This window comes from Lycorma delicatula, chromosome 3 (genome assembly GCF_047948215.1).
Source record: "Lycorma delicatula isolate Av1 chromosome 3, ASM4794821v1, whole genome shotgun sequence".
NCBI lineage: Eukaryota > Metazoa > Arthropoda > Insecta > Hemiptera > Fulgoridae > Lycorma > Lycorma delicatula.
The window spans coordinates 184,955,406-184,978,638 of NC_134457.1; the positions used below are offsets into that span (position 1 = coordinate 184,955,406).

At 26.7% G+C, this 23,233-nt stretch overlaps 1 protein-coding gene across 2 annotated transcripts in view; it reads right to left on the reverse strand.

The window, feature by feature from the left end:
• Positions 1–2,621: 2,621 nt before the first annotated feature.
• Positions 2,622–23,233, reverse strand: part of LOC142322272 (muscle-specific protein 20-like) — a 68,733-nt gene continuing 48,121 nt past the window's right edge. For both annotated transcript variants that reach the window (XM_075361174.1, XM_075361173.1), the window contains exons 2-5: positions 10,188–10,269; positions 8,435–8,564; positions 5,534–5,654; positions 2,622–3,308 (exon numbers count right to left, since the gene is read on the reverse strand). In XM_075361174.1, the coding sequence (XP_075217289.1) occupies positions 3,117–3,308; positions 5,534–5,654; positions 8,435–8,564; positions 10,188–10,269 (525 nt within the window). In that variant the 3' untranslated portion in view covers positions 2,622–3,116. The remainder of the gene's footprint in view (positions 3,309–5,533; positions 5,655–8,434; positions 8,565–10,187; positions 10,270–23,233) is intronic.

The window sequence follows — 23,233 nt, forward strand, 5'->3', positions numbered from 1 at the left end:
AATGACAGTAATAATAATATTAAGAGATATGTCAACATTCAAATGTTTATTACAGATTCATTCACAGAAGAAATTTTTTAGAAATTATTCGTAAATAATAATGTAAGATAAAAACGAAACATATACAAAAATAAAAAAATATGTTGAACAAGTAGAAAATTACTAGTTTTTTTAGTGATAGAGTGTTTCTCCGGCTTTAAAATATTTTCAATTGCTGTCTTATAATCCACTGTATGCACTGCTGTATTAGTCTGTGGAGGCAGCTGAAGTTATTGATGGTGGTTTCTTTTGAGTCAGGAAGACATATTAGGATATGGCCAATAAGGGCATTTGATTTGAACTTTCATTTATTAAATCAGTCTTTTTTTGTTGTGTATTTTGTTTGTATATTTCATAATGTTCAAGTATGTAAGAATTTTTTTTCTAAAGTAGAATATCTAGCTTTTGATTAATATTGGTCTTAAAGGGTAGATAAATTAGATTAGTTAGGATAGATAAATATAAGATTTGACTATTGAATTTTAATTGTTTTTGAGGAGCAGTTTCATTATTTTCATTGCGCCTATTGAGACAAGCCTGTTATAAATTCATAGAGTGATCTTTAAGGTACATATTATTCAATCAATTTAAACATAATTCATGATATATAAAAAAAAAGGGTTGTTATTAATAATAAAAGTTCACAAAATTCTTTGTCAGTGTAAAAAGACTAACTTCTAGATTATAAAGAAAAAGCCTTCTTTAACAAAAATTCTCTCTCTGGAAAGAATTTTACAGTTCAGCACCAAATTCACACTGGAAGTTTCTATCACTAAACGTAGTAATTTCCATTTTTCTTGATGCTTTAGATACTGTAAAAATATTCTGGGTTATTGATCTTGTGAAATCTTATATATAAATGTGAGTAAGAAACTATATTATAAGAAAACAAAAAAAAACATTCAATGGAAGTATGAAAAAGAGAAGTACAAAGTAGGAGACTTTTGAAAAAAACAGGACTAAGATTGAGAGAAAGTAAGTGAGGTTAGAAAGGATTATTAGAAGTATGGAAAATGTTTTTAATATTTTATTGACTGTAGAAGTAAGAGAGGGTAGCAGAATCTTGTTTATGTTTTCTGATATCATTATGGCTCCCATGTCTTAGTACAGTATTCATTTAATCCATGAATCTATTTGACTTTTTGATGGGTAGACAATGAAAGTGGAACTGATAATTATAACACATTACAGAAAACCTCCTCCTGTTCCATACTACAGTGATAGCAAGTTCAATTCATTACTATCATTCCGTAAACATTGAATATAACAGAAGTGGAGGACTGGAAACAATAATGGAGTCCAGGAACACAAAGAGATATCATTAATATTAGTCAAAAAAAGTATCAATATTTTCAGTGTGGCCAGTAATGAATTAATTACACAGAAAAGCTAGCAATTAAATTCCTTACCTTTATGCCAAATTTCAGTGCTGCTCTGGTGTTACCTTATGCCACCTAAATAAAGCTTTGTTTTAAAGTTCAAAAATCTGTTACTTTTAAGAGATTATACTGCCTCATATAGAGTTGTATGCCAAGATACAGCTCAACAGTTGTTCTTGTGAAATTTTAAGCACACTGATCCTTGAGACAGTGTCGTTGATTGTATTCCAGATACCAGAAGTGGATAAAATAATAATAGTAGAGTTTAATCAGATTATGACTTTACTTTGTGTTCTGAATTTAAATACTTATTAGAATTTTTCTCAAGATTATCAGATTTTCACAGACAATAATCCTCTCAATAACTTGGCTGCTTTTAATGTCTTCATGAATGAAGGAAGATGTTATCAATTATTTATATCACTGTTAATTATTATTTTAATATTTTAGCCTTTATCTTAGAAATAAATATTTATTTTTCTGACTATTATAGTACAAAATACAGTGATCAGGGAATGTATTTGTAATGGATCAAAATTTTGAGTACCTGGTTTTTTTTCATTTTTTGTTGTTTTTAGGTTGTCTCAGTCTAAAAATTCAAACAGCTACTGTTCAGTTCTGCATGTATGGATGTATGTGTTCACATCAATACATAGTATTTATTTTGCTTAATTCTTCAAGAACATGTAATCATAAAATTTAGTATGGTTATTTTTGTATAAGGAATACAAATTTTTTATGAACATCAAACAAAGTATTTTTCTTTATTAATTCATAACTTCTGTTAGTGCATTTTGTGCAAATATACATTTTGATAAAAATTTCACCAAGATAACTTTGAATACTATTATTATAACGTAAAAGCATTTTTTTACATTTTTTTGTTCATACCTCACCAAAAGAAATCAATCTAAAAAATTAGAAAAAGTATAGGGTGTGAAAACTTTGGAAACCTTGAATACTATATCAATCTAGGTACAATTTGGCGAAATATCTACTGAGATAGACTTAAAAAATATACTGGAAAAAAGAGAAGTATTATTAAAAAAAAATAAGGTAAGCTGAAAAAACAATCTTTTAAAGTTTACAATATTTCTGTTTCAGCTGTGATAGCTTGTTTGTAAAGACATTTTTTAAAAGTCAGGCAAACCAAAAATTTAAGTTGAGAAGGTAGCTAAATTAGTCAGATAAAATTGGATAACATTGTTTAAATAAATATTAAATTTTATTTGTTTATATTTTTACATATCAAGTTACACTTAATTTTTTTTAGCATTAAAATAATATTAATAAAGATTTTCCTAATCTCTTTTTAAAAAAAATATTCCTAGTTAATTAGTTTTATGACAAAACTAGTATCCTAATGTACTAAAACAGAAACTATACAATTTTTTTTCAAATTAAAAGGATATGTTGTATATAGGTTAAACAAATTTAAAGAGAAGTTTATTGGAGCACTTTTTGATTTTAACAAACAAATATATTTCATTATTAGTTTAAAGACTTAAATTTATTCTTCAAGCATGGTGTGATATTACATAATTAACACTTACTTAGAAGAAAATATGACAACTTTCATTAAGTTAATAATATAAGATTTTTATTTTTTAAAAATACAAATAAGATAAATAAATTTTATTAATTTTGAAAGTTAGTGTACACGGGAATTTGAAGCAGTTCTATAAGGAGAGATAATCTTCATTTGCCAAGAAGGATCTTTCTGGTGGCACCCATGCTAAGCCCAGTTTGTGATGCTCCTTTGTTTGATCCTGCTTGGAGTCCAATAATTGCTTCTCCAGCTCGAAGTTGTTCTTCAGACCAGTTCCTCTTGTGTTCTTCAGATGGTTTAGGACCCAACCATGGTCCTTTCCACTCTGGATGTTTATATGTCTGTAATAAATTCATTTAATTATTAATAAAAATAGTAAAATTTATAAGGTATATAAGCTTAATATTTAAGTAGTTCATTATTATTAACTTATTTACTTTACTGAAATCTGTAATTACACTATATGATTATAACATATGCTTTTCTTCCATAATTATTTGAATGTTTAGTTTTGATATTTACATACAGCACATCCATGTACCATATGATAAATATATAAATAAATAATTCTTTATTAACTGTAATCAGGAAAAGTGAAGCAGGAAAAAATTATCTGCTGGTAGGTGTACTAAGATGCAGGCAACTAGAATGTTTATTCTTTGAACTGGATGGAGAATGATAAAACATAATTAAGATATACAATTAAAGACATGGTTATTTATTCTAGTAAGAAACAGAACTCTCTAACTTGTTACTTAGAACAGTTTGACAGGCACATTTTATAATGGCTCAGCAAAATAAAATGCTAAATAGTTTTCTAACTCCAAATCACAGAAAGCATACTCCTGACAAAACTGCCAAGACAATCATCAAGGACAAGAAAATGAGGTTTCAAGCCAAAACCAAAACCAAACTTTAAGATTCAATTCTCCATAGAAGAAAGGTCCTTACTATACTTACCTTGATCTTTGATAAGAAAGAATGAAACAATACTGGGTTAAAAGAAAGGCACAGAATACAGAAAAGTGATTGAAACACTGTTTTACTCATGTACTCCCAAGTCAGGTGAAATGAAAAAGAAAAAAACCTTCTTACTAAACATTTAAAAAAAATAATTAGAAATAAACAAAAAATTAGTAATGATTACATTTCTCCAGCAAGATATTTTTTGTCTCACCTATCATTTTAAGCATTCAGCTTACAGTGGCTGCTATATTTTAAGAATCTATTAACTATCTATTGAAATTTGTTTGTCATAGCATAAGACTTAATATAATGGAAAATAAATAAAAATAAAACAAATTTTCTGTAAAACTAAAATGGAGTATTTTTAAATTACTGAATTATAATTTTTTTTATAAAGTTTTTAGAAACTCAAATTTAAAACTGAATGTTGGATATTTAGAAATACAACAGTAACAGCGTATTTATGTCTTTTATGTAACTTCATAATTTTGTAACTGAATTTAGAAGCAAACTAGGTAAAATTACTGTAGGGTAGAATATATGTGTAAGGCTATTTGGATAGACCAACTGACAACTTGATAAGAAGAATAAGCAAAGGAAAAGAAGTAGTGGGTACTATATGAAAAAGAACACTGCAGTGGTTAGGTCATAACAAGAGATAAATATTAAAAAACACAACTGCCAAAAATAAATATTGCTGATAAACATTGCTCTTTTTGTTCTGGTTTGATTCCATTGTGATTTTGTATTATATAAGCAAATAACCCATTTGAATTTTGAAAACTGGGAGATTGGATGTAAGATATAACAACATTTCCAATAACTGTGATCTGTTTGATTGAGAGTGTACCTGATGCATGCGGAAGTTAGCCATCAACCTACCAACAAATTTCCCCGTTTCAATTTTGAAAGTCAGATGATTGTTCCCAGAGAAATTGTAAGAGCACCCCACTGCACCTTTCGAAACAGCACCTCAGAGAAACCTTGTTTGTTATCAGTTGATGGTGATGATTTGTCTAGCTTTGCACGAGGCGCTCACATCACCTCGTCACTCTAGCCTCACACACAGTCCCTCACGGAAAGCCCATTATTATTATTAAGCAGAGATCTTTATTAAACAGAAATTTTTTTAATTTATTTAATATTTTATTTTATAATGTAAATTTAATTGTATTATTTTTCTACTATTATTCATTTGATTGATTCGAATCATTCATTTCAAACCCAGCTGACACAGTGATAGAGGCTCATAGTTGACAATTCATTAAAATTTGTGCTTCAACCAGCAAATTTCCACTACTACATACATATATATGTAAATATATACATATTTATGTAGTCTCTGACAGACCCAGTAATATAAGGATTCCAACGCGGCGGCATACATCTAAATTGGTTCAGCTGTTGAGCTGCTACAGTGGAATAAACATACATACATACAAACATACACCCTAAATACATTACATTTCTTTCTGGGCAATCATGTAAAAAGAGAAAATTGGGTCACATAATGATTGCATGAATGCACCATCACACTCAAACACACACACAACACACTATCTTGAAATATAACTTTAATTTTCAATCATCTAATACTCACTGTTCTTCCTAGAGCAAATAGTGTTTTGGTGACATTAAATATATTTTTCCTTTCCCATAAGTCAACAGTTTGAAAAAGATCTACATCAGGTACACCATATTTTATGCATGCCTTTTGAAATCTGAAAAAGGATATAACATCATAAAAACAATTATTTAATATTACATAATTAACAAAATGTACTATGACATAAAATTCAATAATGCTATTTATTACACCTACTGCATTAAAGTTAATAATCATACTAAAGTAGATTTTCCATTCAATCAATTTCTGCCTTTTGCAGGATCTCTCACAAAACATGTCTGGTAGGTCCTCGCTTTACAGCCCTCCATATTTCACAATTCTGTGCCAGTCAATTGTGACTGCTAAGTGTTATCATTCATATATTGATGTTAATTGAATCTATCATCTGTACCTCATTTTGTACTTTTCTTTTAATCCATTAATTTGTCAAAATAACCTTTACCTTACTTATACTTTAACTGTAGTTTAAGAATGTTGATTTAATAAAATCTGACTTATTAGATTGTTATACTGGTCTATAAGTGATGCAAAACATTATTTTGCAGAGAAAATATCTGTTAAAATCTACTTGTTTTATACATAAAACCTCCTTCTGTTTCAGTGTCAGTATTATAAATGAAAATTGAAAGTAGCTATGTTGTTAAATTAAGATGAAGTGGAATATATAATTGGATCACTTGAAACTAAACTTTTTTCATAAAAAACTATTTTAGAAGAACAAAGCTATTTCAAAAAATAAGGTTAGAGGAAAATAAAAAATAATAATAATATAATATAATAATAATATAATCCACAGATTTAAGAAATTTTTTTCAATGACTTGGTATTAGGAAAAGTTTGTTTACAGAACAAATTGATTCAAGAGAACCAGAAGATTTTCTGGAATAAACAATTTTTATATTTCTTAAGGATAATTTCTTTTACTCTCTTTCATTATCCTTTTATAATGATTTTTTAGGTACATAAATCATTAAAACACTCTATGATTTAAACTAAAGTTATGATTGGCTTTCATTGTTAAATCATTTAATAAATTTACCAATGAAGAATAAATAAATATAAAAGAACCACTCATTTGCAGTAGCCAAGTGTTATAAATTTAAATGAATGGCATGACAAAATGTAATATGATGAACATTCTATTTTCGAGAACAATCTTCTCATTTCCAGATATCTCATATAAGATAAGAACAATTTCCAGACATCTCATTGAGATTCTCATGAGATTTCTAGTATTAGATATAGATTTCTACTCGACCTATTAATTTTTTCTATCAAATTCCTCTTTGGAAACCTTAGCTTACTGTGCTGTGTTTGTAATCATGTTAAATATTAACATAATAAACATGTTAATCTACAGAGAAGTAAGTATACACACTTTAAACAGTTTTAATACTTCTTAATAATAAATATGGTGTTAAGACAAATTATTGTCAATGGGTTATGCATTATGTGTAAACTATAACAACTATATGACAGTGTAATTTCAAATAAAAAAAATTTTTCTCATAAAAGTATATAACTAAAGATGACAAAATGAATGGTAGTTAACTGAAATTTCCATTTAATATATTTTATAAAGTTATTTTTCTACTGTTGTGAAATGTATAATGTATAAGTTATAATTCCTATTGCAGTTAGGAGTGGAATATTTCCTGAATATATAGCAGTAGTAGGCTAAATAATATATCAAAAACAATAAAAGGTGATATAATGAGACAAATAAACAAAAATTTTCAGTTAAAAAATTAAAATAGCAAGTGCTTATGGCAAAGCAGCATAGCAGAAAGAAAACAGTGAGCTGAAGTTGAAAATTAAGGAAGTAAAATTTATTAAAATAATAAAAATAAAGATATTTAATTTTTAAATGTTACCACGTTATTTGTAAATATCATAAACTTTCTACGTATTTAATGTACTATATGTTCTACATTAGCTAAAAAAAGATTTTTGTTTTTTTAATACAGTATTTGATGAAACTTCTCCATTTTTGTTTAATCTGTCCTACTCTTTCCATCCTACTAAGTTTAATTATCATCAATAATTAATTCTAACAACTATGAAGACATCCTTCTCACAATGTTTACACTTAATTTCCATTTCTGTAAGTATTACTATTGCATGATAAATAATCCCATCTTGGGTTTATTAGGAAAAATTAGGAGTAACATTGTTTATTTTACCTCTATCATGGATGATTATTTTTATATCTTTTACTGATATACTTTTATATCAGTTGTACCTCTTGATTGTTTTACTTTATTTTTATAATGAAATGATGCACAGTAAGCAAATTGATTTTTCATGTTGGAGAAAAAGGTATTTTAACTTAATTTGCTAAATTTTAAATAAAATAAAAAATAAAAAGGACCAAAAAAATGAAAAACAAACTTATAATCTGATAACTTTATTTTATAAGTATGTATAATTACATGCACACACACACACACACACAACATATATATATATATATATATATATATATATATATATAATAATAAAGAAGGTAATTAAAAGTCCTCCTCTTAGGTTGTTGATGTATTATAATGTGAATTGCAAAATAATTTTTTTGCTGGTTTAATGTAAACAAATATTCTGTTTTTAATTTATTCTGTGTTCCATCTAACTGGCCTTATTATTTTTGTAATTCTCTATAAACAATTTTTAAACCATAACAATATTTTGAGTTTTTTTAAATTAAAAACAGCTATTTTCTTGTTGATCTTGATTGAAACATTATTGTCTGTATAATTTTCTTAAGCCATTAATAAATTGAAATATGAAGTTATCTGGTAATACATTACTTTTTTCAAATGTATAAATTTCATGTTCTTTTACTGAAATTATGTACAATTTAGCAGATTTATTACTTACTGTCCAATATTATCCATACTTTTATAGTCACCAGCAGCAACATTAATTTTTTTTATGCAACCAGGCAAAAGTTTTACCATCAATTTGCACAAAATAACTCCATCCCTTAGAGCATCTTCAAATGAAAGACCTGTTAAAAAATATAAAATAGCATCCTTATACTTATTCATATTTTGTTAATAAAAATCAAAAATAGAAAAAAGTTGCATGCAGTACTTTTAAATTCTTAAATAAATTATCTTCTTTGGCACTGCATTTTGTAATTGGGCAAAGTGTAGTTATTTTGTTGAATAATGTACAGATTGTTACGAGACATATTCACTGAATTTCAGGAACTGATGCAGGACATCAAAGTGAGCAAATATTTCATATTAACATTAGTCCTATTTTGCTTTGTTTTTCTTCTGGACATCATTTTGTGATTTTCAACAAAAAAATTATTTCTCAGGAATGGGTTAAACCTACTTTAATTAAATTTGGCACATCTAAGACTAGTATCTTGTTCTTACAAAATAAAGAATTTTGAAAACATCCCCTTCAAAAATTTCAAAATGGCGGCTATCTTAATTTTTTAATCTTTAATAACTTTATAGCTTTAATAGATTTTGAACATTTTATTTAGTTTTAACAATTATTTTGAACAAAATGATACCTCATTTGTAAAAATTCATTGACAAACAATCAAATTATTGCAGACAATTAACCTTCTTCTTCTTTTTCCTGTTTAGCCTCCGGTAACTACCGTTTAGATAATTCTTCAGAGGATGAATGAGGATGATATGTATGAGTGTAAATGAAGTGTTAATCTTGTACATTCTCAGTTCGACCATTCCTGAGATGTGTGGTTAATTGAAACCCAACCTCCAAAGAACACCGGACAATTAACCTGGCAGTATGCTTGCACACTGTTATGCAAGCTGATAATTTTTTGCCTGTTTTTATTTCTTCCACTAGATGTAATAAAAGATTTTAATAGTAAATTAATAAAAATAAAAATTATATTTTATATTAATTATAAATTACATAAATACTGCACATAGTTTTTTCTATTTAAAAGTTAAATTAATTTTTTAAAGTCGATAACTTTAATCAGTAACATCAACGTTAATTTAGCAATCTAATAAATAATTGTAATTTGCCTAAAACAGTTCAGTTAGATTGCTACTAACCATGCAATTTAGAATAACATAGTAATCAATATACTGAAGACAAGCAAAAACAACAGCCATGTATCATCATAGCCATATATTTCACAGAGTTCTGTTGCAGGGAAGTCATATTACAATTAATCAATAAATATCTATAACAAATGGAAAAGACAAGTATGTTGAAACTTCAGTTTTGTTAAGGTAACTTAATTCAAACTTAGACTTTAAGATAACTTTTACTTTTACAGATAAATATAACTTTTACTGGTTATCTTTGATGATTATGTATTAATAAATACTTTATGATATTAAATTCTTGAAACTATAAAACATTATTTGTAAATCATTACATATAATTCATTTTGTCAAAACACACGCAATGAATTTAACTTAATTACAATAAAAATAATTATTCTTAGATGACTTTAATAAATCATAATTGCTTTAAGTCTTATGAAAGTAATAAAATCACTACTTATAGAAGTGTTAATATAAATACATGAACAAGAACAGTTAGTTAAATTCTCTTACTATGTCTCTTTATATAAGCTAAGAAATTTTATAATTAAAATTAAATTTAAGATAGATTTATAACTTATAAATACCTGGAGGAAATCTTTCTCCAGTTACAGCTTCAATCCAGTGCTGGGCTTCATATTCCATTTCAGGGTCTCGGCGTCCGGATACCTGTAGATGAAAACATATCATTAGCTTCTATATGTTACTAGACAGTGTGAAAATTAATATACATGTATATCAGGGAAACAAGATCTAGTAACAAAATTCATGTAAATGTGTTTCTTAATTTAGTTTTGAACAGTAGCTGGTACCTATTATACAGTTCAGTGGTTGGGATACTAGAATGAAAGTATCAATATGATCATATTTTTTCATCATTGTGTTTTTCATTAGTTTTTGCTTCCAATTATCAACTTTTATTGGATAAATTGTGTTTTTACAAGAGTAAAGCAGTTATCTCATGAAGAATAAAATCCCAGGAATATTTGAAAGCAGTAGGTAGAAATTTTAAATAAGTTTTTAGTATTTCAGGATGCATGAATGAACAAGTATAAATGAATGTTTATTTACACTAACGCTGTTCCATTTAATACCAGTAACAAGGACAATTTCAAGGTTGCCTTCAATGATGCTTGTCATCTAATGTGGCCTTGAGAATAAATGCAACTAATGATTAATATATGCTTATCATCTACCCAGTTAATCTGATTCATTTTCTCTCCTCATATGGATTTGATACATGGGTGGATAATTTTCATTTTACAAGAACGAGATGAAGATTCATCTCTCATTCTGATACTTAGATTTATAGTTTTACTAGACATTATTGGAAGTGAAACTTGGACAATCGGAGTATCTGAGAAGAAAAGATTAGACGCTTTTGAAATGTGGTGCTATAGGAGAATGTTAAAAATCAGATGGGTGGATAAAGTGACAAATGAAGAGGTATTGCCGCAAATAGATGAAGAAAGAAGCATTTGGAAAAATATAGTTAAAAGAAGAGACAGACTTATAGGCCACATACTAAGGCATCCTGGAATAGTCGCTTTAATATTGGAAGGACAGGTAGAAGGAAAAAATTGTGTAGGCAGGCCACGTTTGGAATATGTAAAACAAATTGTTAGGGATGTAGGATGTGGAGGGTATACTGAAATGAAACGACTAGCACTAGATAGGGAATCTTGGAGAGCTGCATCAAACCAGTCAAATGACTGAAGACAAAAAAAAGACATTATTACACTTACTTAGAAAATGTATAAAAATATATTATCTCTACCAGTGTAAACTAGGCCAAAGAATACTCTCTTATAAGAGAGATTCTACTGATTAGACCACCAAAATAAGCAATAATGACAAAAAAAGATTATGTAGTAGTATAGAAATGCTTTTGTATCAATATTTGAAAAATAGAATTGAAATATATTTTCTCAGATGTTGATGGTATATAAATAAAATAAGACTTCTATTATAATCCTTTTTTGTTTTATTTATGACTGATTCCTGTGACTTATAGGAAAAAGTGCATTCACTTGTCTGTCTAATATTAATTAGCAATCGGTGGGTGATAGTAAGATTCTGCATTCAAACCAGGATAAAACATGCATTATTTTATTTATAATCAGCGTTATGTAAAATGATTTATTTCCAAAACTAATCATTTTGTAGGTTAAATTCATTAATATAATTACTAAAATAAAATATTTGCCATGATAAAAGAGTTATTTTATGGGAAAGCAATGAGTTGACCCCTCTGGCATAGTGAGATTCATTTCTCATTAATAAAAAAAAAGGCAAGTAATTGTAATTTGGTGCCAGTCTGAGGTTTCTGATTTGGATATATAAATATAGAAAATCAGATAGTAGGTTGTGGCTCATTGTTTATAATTCCAACAATCATTTCATGGATTTTTGAACAATAAAGATTTAAATTAAAACTATTTGAAAGCATCAACATACACAAAAGTTAAGTTTGGATATAAAATGTTCTAACAAGAAATGTAAATCTATTTTGTTAGGCTGTTTTCAGTACACAAACTGGACACTAACCTATTAACAGATTTGGTTAAGATATTTTTATAAAGATTATTGTCAGTATGGGACTTGCTGTTTCTAACAGCCATTCTGATATATCAGATAATCTATCATAATGTAAGCTTATGATAAAAAATTATATAAAATTTCTACATACACTGTTTCATTGCTTAGACACTTAGTAAATGGTTATTTCCCAAGTCGAACAGTAAATGGCTACAATACAGCCAATGTAGATCTTGCTGCTTTTCAGAGATTGAGTAATAAACGATATCTAATTAGCATAAACTCTAAATAATGATTTCAGTAACAGGAAGAAATATTGTCTTTAAAATATTTGCAAATCTACTGCAAATTTCCCTTAACTGTACTTATTTTTAATGTAGTTTAGATTGATCATTTTTAACAGAAGGTTAGTAAAAAGGTACATTACAATTTTTATTAATAAATCTGAATTAAAATTTTCAGATGTCAGAAATTATGAATGTTAGTCTTCCCCAATAAGCTGATAAGAAAGACGTTTTCTGATTAATCTGTGGTTTCCATAAACCTTTTAAAATATTTGAATATATTTTAAAGAAAGTTTCAAATAAAGAAGTTACAACAAATATTAGCAGTTAATATTTTGATAAATAGAACAAAATTGGATATGTGTGGGCTTGTTCCAGCATAATTCTGGAACACCTAGAGCAATTTTAACTAAACTTGGTAGAAATATGACTTACAATCTGGAAAAAACTGTGTTGGTAAGACATTCCTAACATCTGTAGGGTTAGTGTTGGGAAGAAGATGACATCAAAATAATAAAAAACAATTGATATTAGTGTTGAATCTTTAGTTTTCGGAGTTGCTAGGCTGACTGGTGATAGTACTGATGACATTTAAGATCAAGTTTAGTTGAATTGAACAAACAGAATTCTGTAGAAGCTTCTGGAATTTTTTAGACAAATAGAACTCTGTAAAATTTTATGTTGCTTGGGTTTAAGGGTAGGGTCACCGATGAATTTATTTATTCTTGCTCCTGGAGATGAAACTAAAAATGTTGTTTTTAATCAAGTTTTGTGTTAAATTAATATTATAGTAAATTTTTAAAAGATTTTACTTTATAATTTGTATCTTGTACGTATACTTTTTACTTGTATGTACAGTATACTTATACTTTTTGTATAATTGTTTTTATACTGTACTTTTACTGCAAGTAAAACTTCACCTTGATTTTAAACTATAGGTAAATTTGATTCTTTTTCTAGTCTAATAGAAGACTGGGATAAATAAATACCTGATTACAAGGCAAACAACTAAAAATGAAATAAATCGCACTATTGTTGTGAGTAGACAGATAAATAAATATCTTGTTTTATATATAACATAAGGATTTAGCTTGCATATTATTTACAGTCTTTGTAAATAAATATGTTATCTATTATTATATGATCTAAATTACAACTTTGAGATTAATTTCCTAAAACAGGATTGTTCGGTGATTAGGAAGGATTGATTTATTAAATATATTATGTCTGTTATTATTATTATTAAAAATGTTTAATATTTAATATTAGTGTTTAATTTTTCATATTCAATTAATTTAATAATAAATATGAACTTTATTTATCTAATTTTGATACTAATTAGCATAAATTCTAATATTCTTGCTAACTCTCTCTCTCTCTGTTTGTATGTGTGTGCATGCATAAGTACACACACACACACACACACACACACACACACACACGCGCGCGCGCGCACACACACACACACACACACACACACACACACACACACACACACACACACACACACACACACACACACACACGAGCACGTGTATGTGTGAATAACTAACAATTATATATAACTAATATCAAAATATATCATTCCTTACTATTTTGACAAAAAAATAATATTTAAACATTTTAGACAACAAACCAGCATTCCATTAAGTTTAGATAAAAAAATTTTCAATGAAGACTTGATTTTAAAAACATTCATGTAGTACTTAAAAATGAAGTATTTTTGTTAAATAAGCATTAAAAAAATTAAAAAAAAAAAATTGTTTTACCATAAATAAATGATACAATTATTAAAATATAAAATTAAAGTAAAATAATTAAATTAAAATATAATAAAGTAAAATATAATAAATTAATTAATTAAACATGTAAATAAATACCAGAAACACAACAATTATTGTATTGTCTGAATAAATAATTATTTAAAAAAAATAAAACCAAAAAAATTCCATTTCAATCTATATAAATAAAAAAAAAATTCCAATTTTGATGAGAAAAAATTATGAAAATGAATGTTGCTGGCTGATACAGACAAATGTTGAACTGCTTAATCATGAAATAAAATCCAAAGATAACTTATTGTTTCGGTTAACTGTCAGATTACTTCACTTTATTCAAGCCAACAAAAACAAATGATAGGCAACATTTGTTTGATACTTTTTTAGCTGTAAAACTGTAATTATTTTAATTATATTACAAGCATTTTTATAATTAATTGTAAAGAGAACATAACAGGATTCTTCTTATTCAATTCAATATTAATATAATATTCAATAATATTCATAATATTCAATATTAATAAGAATCTATGAAATTTTTTAAAAACATGTTTTAATTTTAATCAAAAAACATTGCTATTTCCATTTTATTCTGTGTTATCATAATGTTAAACATTTTTATTAATTAATTCACCTATGGAATCTGTGATGTTTACATTACACGCAGATGCTGTATTACATCAAACTACTGTACATTTAAAAATTAAATAAATAAATAATAAAATTGTTGTAGGAGTATTAAAAAGAAATCATTAATTATCTGGAATGTTGCCAAATCTATTCTTGCATAACTAATAAACGTATATAATAGATAAGTTATTTTTTTATCGTAGAAACTTTAAAATGTTTTTTTATCCGATTAATATTATTAATTTGTAGCTAAATAAAAAATAATATTGTTATCAAAGATAAATTTTGTCACAACAGTAAAATAAATAAAGAGGCAAATAAATAAAATAAGAAGAGGAAGTGGTGCTGGCTAGATGTATATTTATTCTTACTGGTTACTAGCTAGTTTCAGCCAACGTTCATTAATAAATCATGCCTATTGACGCAGGCTACCATCAGTGTTCTATTCTGGAACACTGTGCAACTCACTCCTTTGCTCAAGATGCATCTCCCGGTTTTCCCCACATGACACAAACACCCACACTCTACTACAGACCTCTTTCTAAACATTATCTAACCTACCGCTACCTAAATTCATCTGAAATGAGTTTCATGTAAATTTATACGCTATGTAGATTTTAATAAAAAGTAATAGTTCTTAAATTTTTTTTATTAATCTTTCTGTCAGTTTTCATCATCGTACTTGTAAATAACAGGCAAAACATTAATACATTAAAAGGTGTTGAACTGAGTTTTCTAATTCAGTTCAAAGAATAATTTATGTGGTGTTGACTAGATCACATTTTTCTTCCGATTTTAAAATCCGATTTTATAAAAATTGATTTAATTAAGAAAGTATTTCTAGAAATCTATTTACAGAGGTATGTCAAGAGAAAGAAAAAAATTTTCTTAAATGTGTAAGAGTGGGCTGAAACCAAACATTACTGTTAAAACCTGTTTCCAACCTTTTTTTATTCAATAGCACCTTTTTTGAGTCTAGTAAACAGGAGATTAAAGATCGTCACAATTAAATTAATTATTTACGGGTGATTCATACGTAGTAAGAAAAAAACGCGAAATATTTAACATGAATTATTTTGAATTCATGTGAAAACTATAGGCTCAAACAAATTTCTGTGGAAATTTAAACTTTGGTGAATAATTTCTAAAATGATTAGAGAATTCTTCTTGTCGATTATCATTTTATATATTAACAGAATGATAAAATATTAACTTTTGTATCATTTTTAAATTCGTTCTCTGTGAAGGAATTATTTTTATCTATATATATTTTTTTTAATTCCTGCATTTGAAAAAATCCTATACTAAATTAAATAAACGAAAGAAACAACTTTTTTTAAATTTTACGCGGTATTGATAATTTTGTTTTTAAATATGAAGGCCACTGACATTTTGTTAACATTTAATTTGTTCATCTGTTTGTAGAATAAAATGATTACGATTCAGATAAATCGTTTTTTAAACGAAAAACCTTTTTCCAAGACATAATTCTGATCAACCGGAGTTCCACTATGAGCAGACTTTCCGGAAAAAAATTATTGTTAACTGTCTTGATTAGCTAAGACCAATGCTCAATTAAACTGCTAGAAAACCGAAAGTCAATTTCTTGTATAAAAGTCAATTTTCTTGTGTAAATTACGGTTCAACAGATAATTTAGTATCAGGTAAAATTATAATTATTTACAGAAGAGAAATTATTATTTTATTTAAGAAATATAATTAGATTTTTAAAAAAAATCTAAAAGTAAAATTGAAATTTCGTAAGAGTAGTTTCAATATTGGAGTTTTATTGCGCACCCTAAAAAAAACATCAATTCTAAAACAAGCAAATCGAAATCCTGAAATCTAGATATTTTATTTGTTTGATACTTATTTTAATTATAAAAACAAACAATAACGTGTAACGTAAATAAATCAATATAATTCTTTTACATAAAAATAGAAAAATCATAACTTCAAAATGACGTGTTTCTGTTTATTTAATAACGTGTTATTATCATTTTCATTTTTATTTTTATATTTTTTTTTGTTGCTGGTATCTGAATTACCAAAATATTTTCTATTAAAATAAGATTATTTTTAGACATTTTGATAAACAGTTTAATTGTAAGGCAAAGTTTTTTTTTTGTTGACTTCCAAAAGTTAACGGATGATTTCCATTAAGATAAGCCTAATTTGGCCCGGTATAATTCTTTTTCTTCGTATGAGAAAAAACAAAAAAAAAAAAAAAATAACAGGAGGCGGTATAAAGATAAGTTTTGTTTGAAAGTAGCCCTTGATATTTATATTTTTTTATTTTTTAATACACTCAAGATATTTCTTCTTAAAAAAAAATAATTTCATAATATTTATAAGCTGTACATTAATAGATTAATAAATATCATTTAATTTTTAACTATTTCTTAGTAATTAACGTACTAAAATATTATTGATATAAAAAAAGAAAGTTAATATAGTTTTAATGCAGTTTTTTCCCGGTTTTACGCTTTAAAATACTGAAATGAACAGGATGTTGTATATGCTCTAACGTATATGTACATATTATTTTCCAACAATCCATTCTCTGCAAGTAATATACCGTACATGTATACCTTTTGTGTTAATTTTATGATTTTTATTTTATACAGATAATCTTTACCGCAATTTTTTTATGTAAAAATTTATTTGAGTTGAATAAATTTAAAAAAAATTAAAACAGTAAAAAGAATAAATAAAAGGTAGCAAAAATTGACAATATAAAGATTTAAAATTCGAATAATACATTATTTAATAAAATAATACTAAAGTAAAACCTTCAATATTTTTAATTAAATTTATCTCCTGAAAGAAGACATTTTTGAAAAAACTTAATACAGGTTGAGCATTAACCTGTTAGGACATGTAGTAAAATGTCCTAAAGAACTCGAACAGTGATCTGATTGTCACCCATATTTTTTTCATAAGAAGAATTGTCGATCACGTTTTACGAATTTAATGGTTTACAGTTTTGTATAAAGCTAGTTAAGGTCAATAATAACAATTTATTATATTTTTTCTATACGGTTTACATTTGCTAATATTCAAAGTATTACTGGTACCGGTAAATCATTTACTTTTTACAGAAAGCCACCACTGACAAATAATTTTAAAGAATTAGTGACAAAAAAACATCAACTATATTTATGTAATTAAAACACCTTGTAATTTTTTCATATTTAAAAAAAAAACTTCTGTTCATTGAGCTAGATCTAATCTAAATTTGGACTACGTTTTAAATAACCTACTACTTAATTTTAAAAGTAACATATTTTATTAAGGAATGTGTAAAAATTAATGATGTAATGAATAGAATTCCGTGAGTAGAAAAAAAAGTAATGTTTGCCAAAAAATTTTATTAAATCATTTGCCAGCTTACATTTTAATTCAAACCTTGAATGAATTGCAGTTTCTGTTAGTAATTAAATAACATAATTTATACACTTTTTTAGAAAAATCACTTCTCAGAATTGTATTTGTATAACTGTAAACTCCACTGAAAAAATCCTAATATAAGTTGCATTTTATTATAGAAATAAAAATATCATTGAAAATTTAATGTTATAAATAACTTATAAGGTATTTGAATTTCTCCAAACCATACCTATTAACGGATAAAGTGATTCAAAAAATGCGATCCAGAATGAAAAGGTTACCAATTAAATGAGGATATTTATCTTTGTGCAATCAGTTTTCAAATTCGAATGCTGCTTACAAAATATTTTGAAAAAATCCATTCCAAAGAAACAATTATAAAAACATTTAAAACGTGTAAAAAAAGCTTTATGAATTATTATTTTAATATTTATTTTATCAAACATTTTCTAAAACGGACATTTAAATTTGTTAACGGTAAAATAAACTTTACGTTGAAAATAAGTTTCGCTGATCAGTGTAATTTTCTCAAATGTGAGACAAATCTCAATAATGTATTCTCTTAAGTCATATATCTAGTAAGATTGTGTGAAATCAATGTTACACAGTCATTTTAAAATTGCAAAGTTAAATATAAATATTAAAAAAAAAAAAACTCTGTCACAGTAAGTGTGTCAGAAGAGCGGATTTCCGGTTTTAATTAACCTTGGAAACGTACCCTAAAATTCAGGTTTTTCTTTAACTCCGGTTCCTTTGAGTCGATTCGCTTGAAAATCAATAGGGTTCTGTTTCTAACAGCTTTATATTATCCTGCCAAGATTTCATCAAAATCGGTAAAAAACTGTCCCCACTAGAACAAAAAAAAAAAATGAAAATTTACACAAACCCCCTGTCTTTTTTTTTGGCTGCAATTCAGATTCCTGTAGACCGATTCGCTTGAAAATCAATACAACCCTTTCTGTTCCCAATAAGTTTAAATAACCCCACCTCATTTCGTTAAAATCGGTTAAGATTTGCGGACGAAAAAATCTTATACATAGATACAAATGTACAAAAACAGACCGAGCGCAGTAGCGATTACCAATTTTTTTTTTTAAATCCGCCAAAAACATTATATAAACACATATAAAAACAATATACGGTTAACTTGTTAACTAAGATTTTATTGTTTGATAATATTCGGTAGGTATATATTTCATAAAGAAAAATAAGATGTAATTAATACAAAATTTATAAATAAAACTGAATATCGAGAAATTTTATTTTTTCATCTAACTCAATATAACATTCAAATTTTTGTAATAAAAGATATACTAATTATTTTAATTTGGTCAATTTAACTTTCAAACTTAAAATATAAAAAATTAAACTTTGAATAAGAGGTGGTAAACTAAATAAATATTTTCATAAATAATTAATAGAGAAAATTATTTTATTTTATTAAGACTTCTGTAACCCCGAAATAATTTACCGTAACCGCGGTCGAGAAACCTTTGGCCACAGTTTAAAAGAAATGTATGTGTAAATATATACTGGTTATTTTTTGAGAACTCGTAACATTTATTATTGGGCTACATGTTGAACTGCAATCTGTAGAAAATTTACGTAGGCAGTTAGCCAACAGATAGGCGTTAGCAACAACTTGGAGAGTTCTGCCAGGGATCAGTTATTTGATGGTCTACTATTCATTAATATTGTTGTAATGATACATGCTTACTTTTAAATTAAAATAGAATCAAAACTGAAATAATAATAATAATAATAATAATAATAATAATAATAATAATAATAATAATAATAATAATAATAATAATAATAATAATAATAATAATAATAATAATAATAATAATAATAATAATAATAATAATAATAATAATAATAATAATAATAATAATAATAATAATAATAATAATAATAATAATAATAATTGTGTTAATAGTAATAATGATATAAGAAGTGTTAATCTTACCTTTAACATTGAAACTAAATATACATTTAAAAAATTAAATGGTTTGTTAAATCTAATTTGAAAATTAGAAATTTTAATGGCTAATTTTATTGTTTTAAATGATCTGTGTTCTATTATAACGTCTTGCACGAGACTACTATTGTTCAGTTTTACGACAGAATACGTAATAACTGTTTCGAACAGAAATTTTTAAATTCGTTTACTTTTAAACATTTAGGATGTGACAGTACATTCATTACAATAGCATTCATCGGAGACTCGTAATGAGATTATATAAACGAAACATTTCATAGCAGATATTTTAATTAAAAAAACAAGCAATAAAATAATAGTATTAAGTTGTACAGAAATATATGAATATGCTTAATGACTTATATCGAGTTTTACCAATACGTCAAAGGTAAAATATATCTTCCAACAAAAATTGCATAGTTTCAATTATCTTTTTATTGATATAAGATAAATTATAATCTCTAAAGATTGTCAAATATTAAGAATATATAAAGATTAGAAGCTTTTGAAATGTGGTGCTATAGGAGAATGTTAAAAATCAGATGGGTGGATAAAGTGACAAATGAAGAGGTATTGCGGCAAATAGATGAAGAAAGAAGCATTTGGAAAATTATAGTTAAAAGAAGAGACAGACTTATAGGCCACATACTAAGGCATCCTGGAATAGTCGCTTTAATATTGGAAGGACAGGTAGAAGGGAAAAATTGTGTAGGCAGGCCACGTTTGGAATATGTAAAACAAATTGTTAGGGATGTAGGATGTAGAGGGTATACTGAAATGAAACGACTAGCACTAGATAGGGAATCTTGGAGAGCTGCATCAAACCAGTCAAATGACAAAAAAAAGAATATATAACAAAAAAAAAAAGGATAAAGAAAAAAGTAGATTTCTACTGTATGAAGATTGTTTGAGATGTTTTGAGAAACATTTGAAAATATATTCTTGCGAACGCCCATTTGATGATTTGTGTTCTTAGGGACGTGAAACACAATACGGAAAGTTTTTCTTTTTGGAAAATTTACAATTGTACGGAAAGGTTTTCCAAACGGATGAAAAATGTTTTATTAGAATCCATGTAAATTAAGCAGCTGATAGAGAAGTAGGCCCTGTAGTTTTACGATGTGTTATAAAGTATGCGTAACAGTGTTTCAAAGAGATTAACACCAATGTTAGTTAAATAATAAATGATATAATATATTTTGCTTTTGTTCAACAATATAGTTTTAAACCGAACCTAACCTAACAATTAATAAATAAGTAATCTTACAAAATAATTTTATACATATTATTTAATATTAGTAGGCCTAATAAAATAGCACAAAAGTGTGTTTAATTATAATATTCCGAATTGCCTAATTTTATGTGAAGTTATGAATGGTGTTAGTTTGTGTAGAAAGATGCTGCATTTTCGGAACAGTTTATTATTTAAACAGGAAATAATTATGAATATAACATTTCCTTTTATCATAGTTTTATCTAAGAATGGTGAAATCTTACGCCATTCCTGTATTAAAAACAAATTGAAATTAAAATAATGCCAGAATCATAATCTACGTTGTTAAAATTTGATGAAATCAAATCTAATCTATTCTGCTGGTTGGTGTTTGTATGGATGGACTGATATTTATTTTTAACGGAATAATATGTTTTTACGCGATATATGTATTCTATTAAATTTATTTTGACAAAATTTTATTTAGATTATAATTGCTACACTGATTGTAGGGTTGCTAATAAAAAATCATTCTTCTGATTTATTTAATTCATTATATAAAATAGTTGTAATTAATAAAACGTAATAAAACAGTGGTGCAGATAGAATCATGAGAGAAAATAATTCTTTTTTCAACATTTAAGTAACGTGATATACATTAACTCAAACGGCTAATTTTATTTTATTTTTTGTCACATGTAACAAAATGTTTTTACGTACTTGCTTAATTATCTTTTTACTTACCAAAGATGGTTTTATGTGATATTTAACACTTTTTTTTTAAAGTTAATTTGGATTAATAAAATCCCTAGGAATTTCAGATTTTTTTCATATTACGAGTAATTTTTTTATTGTATTTATAACTATTATTCAAAAGACAACATAGCTTAATTTAAAAAAAATCATTTATATACGGGTGTGGCTATTAAATAACGAGACTAATGCTATTACTGAAGAACTGCGCATGCGCCAAATTCGTACGACCGATAGCTATGTAGGGTGAAGTCTTCTCTTTCGAATGTTGCCACTCCAGTTTCTGTAGACATATTACCGTGGCCTCCATTTGGATAACATCTGTTTTTCTGTTCTACCCAAAAAATTATAAGTGTTTTATTGGAGTAAAGAATTGTCGTGAATTTCATATGAAATTTGGAAAAACCGCTACTGAAACTTATCTTTTATTAAAAAACGTCTATGGGAATGAATGCTTATCATGTGTGCGGGTTTTGAGTGGTTTAAGCGTTTCCAAGATGGCCGAGAAGACGTTGAAGATGATGATCAAAATTCAAAGCGATGATGATTGTTTTTTTCGATTTTCATGGGATTGTATACCTTCATTAGATTTTTGAAGGTCAAACTATTAATCAACATTACTATCTTGAGGTCCTTGCTCAACTCCATGAAAAAATAAGAAAAAAAAACGACCGGAATTGTGGAAGAACAAGTCATGGGTTCTTCATCAGGACAACACACCGGTTCACACTGCATTGTCTGTCAAGACGTTTCTAGCCAAGTATAATATACCAGTGTTAGACCATCCCGCCTTATTCACTTGACCTGGCACCATATGAATTTTATCTGTTCCCAAGGTCAAATCTGCATTAAAAGGAACAAGATTGCAGATCGTTTAAGCTGTGGAAGAAAAAGCGGCACGCGTCATGAAAGAGCTCACAGAAGAAGACTTCCAGCACTGTTTTGAACAACGGAAAATTCGCATGGAGCGTTGTAGGGATAGAGGAGGGTGTATATTGAAGGGGATAATAACTAAATACGTATAAATTTAAAATAAAATATTTTACAGCATTAGTCTCGTTATTTA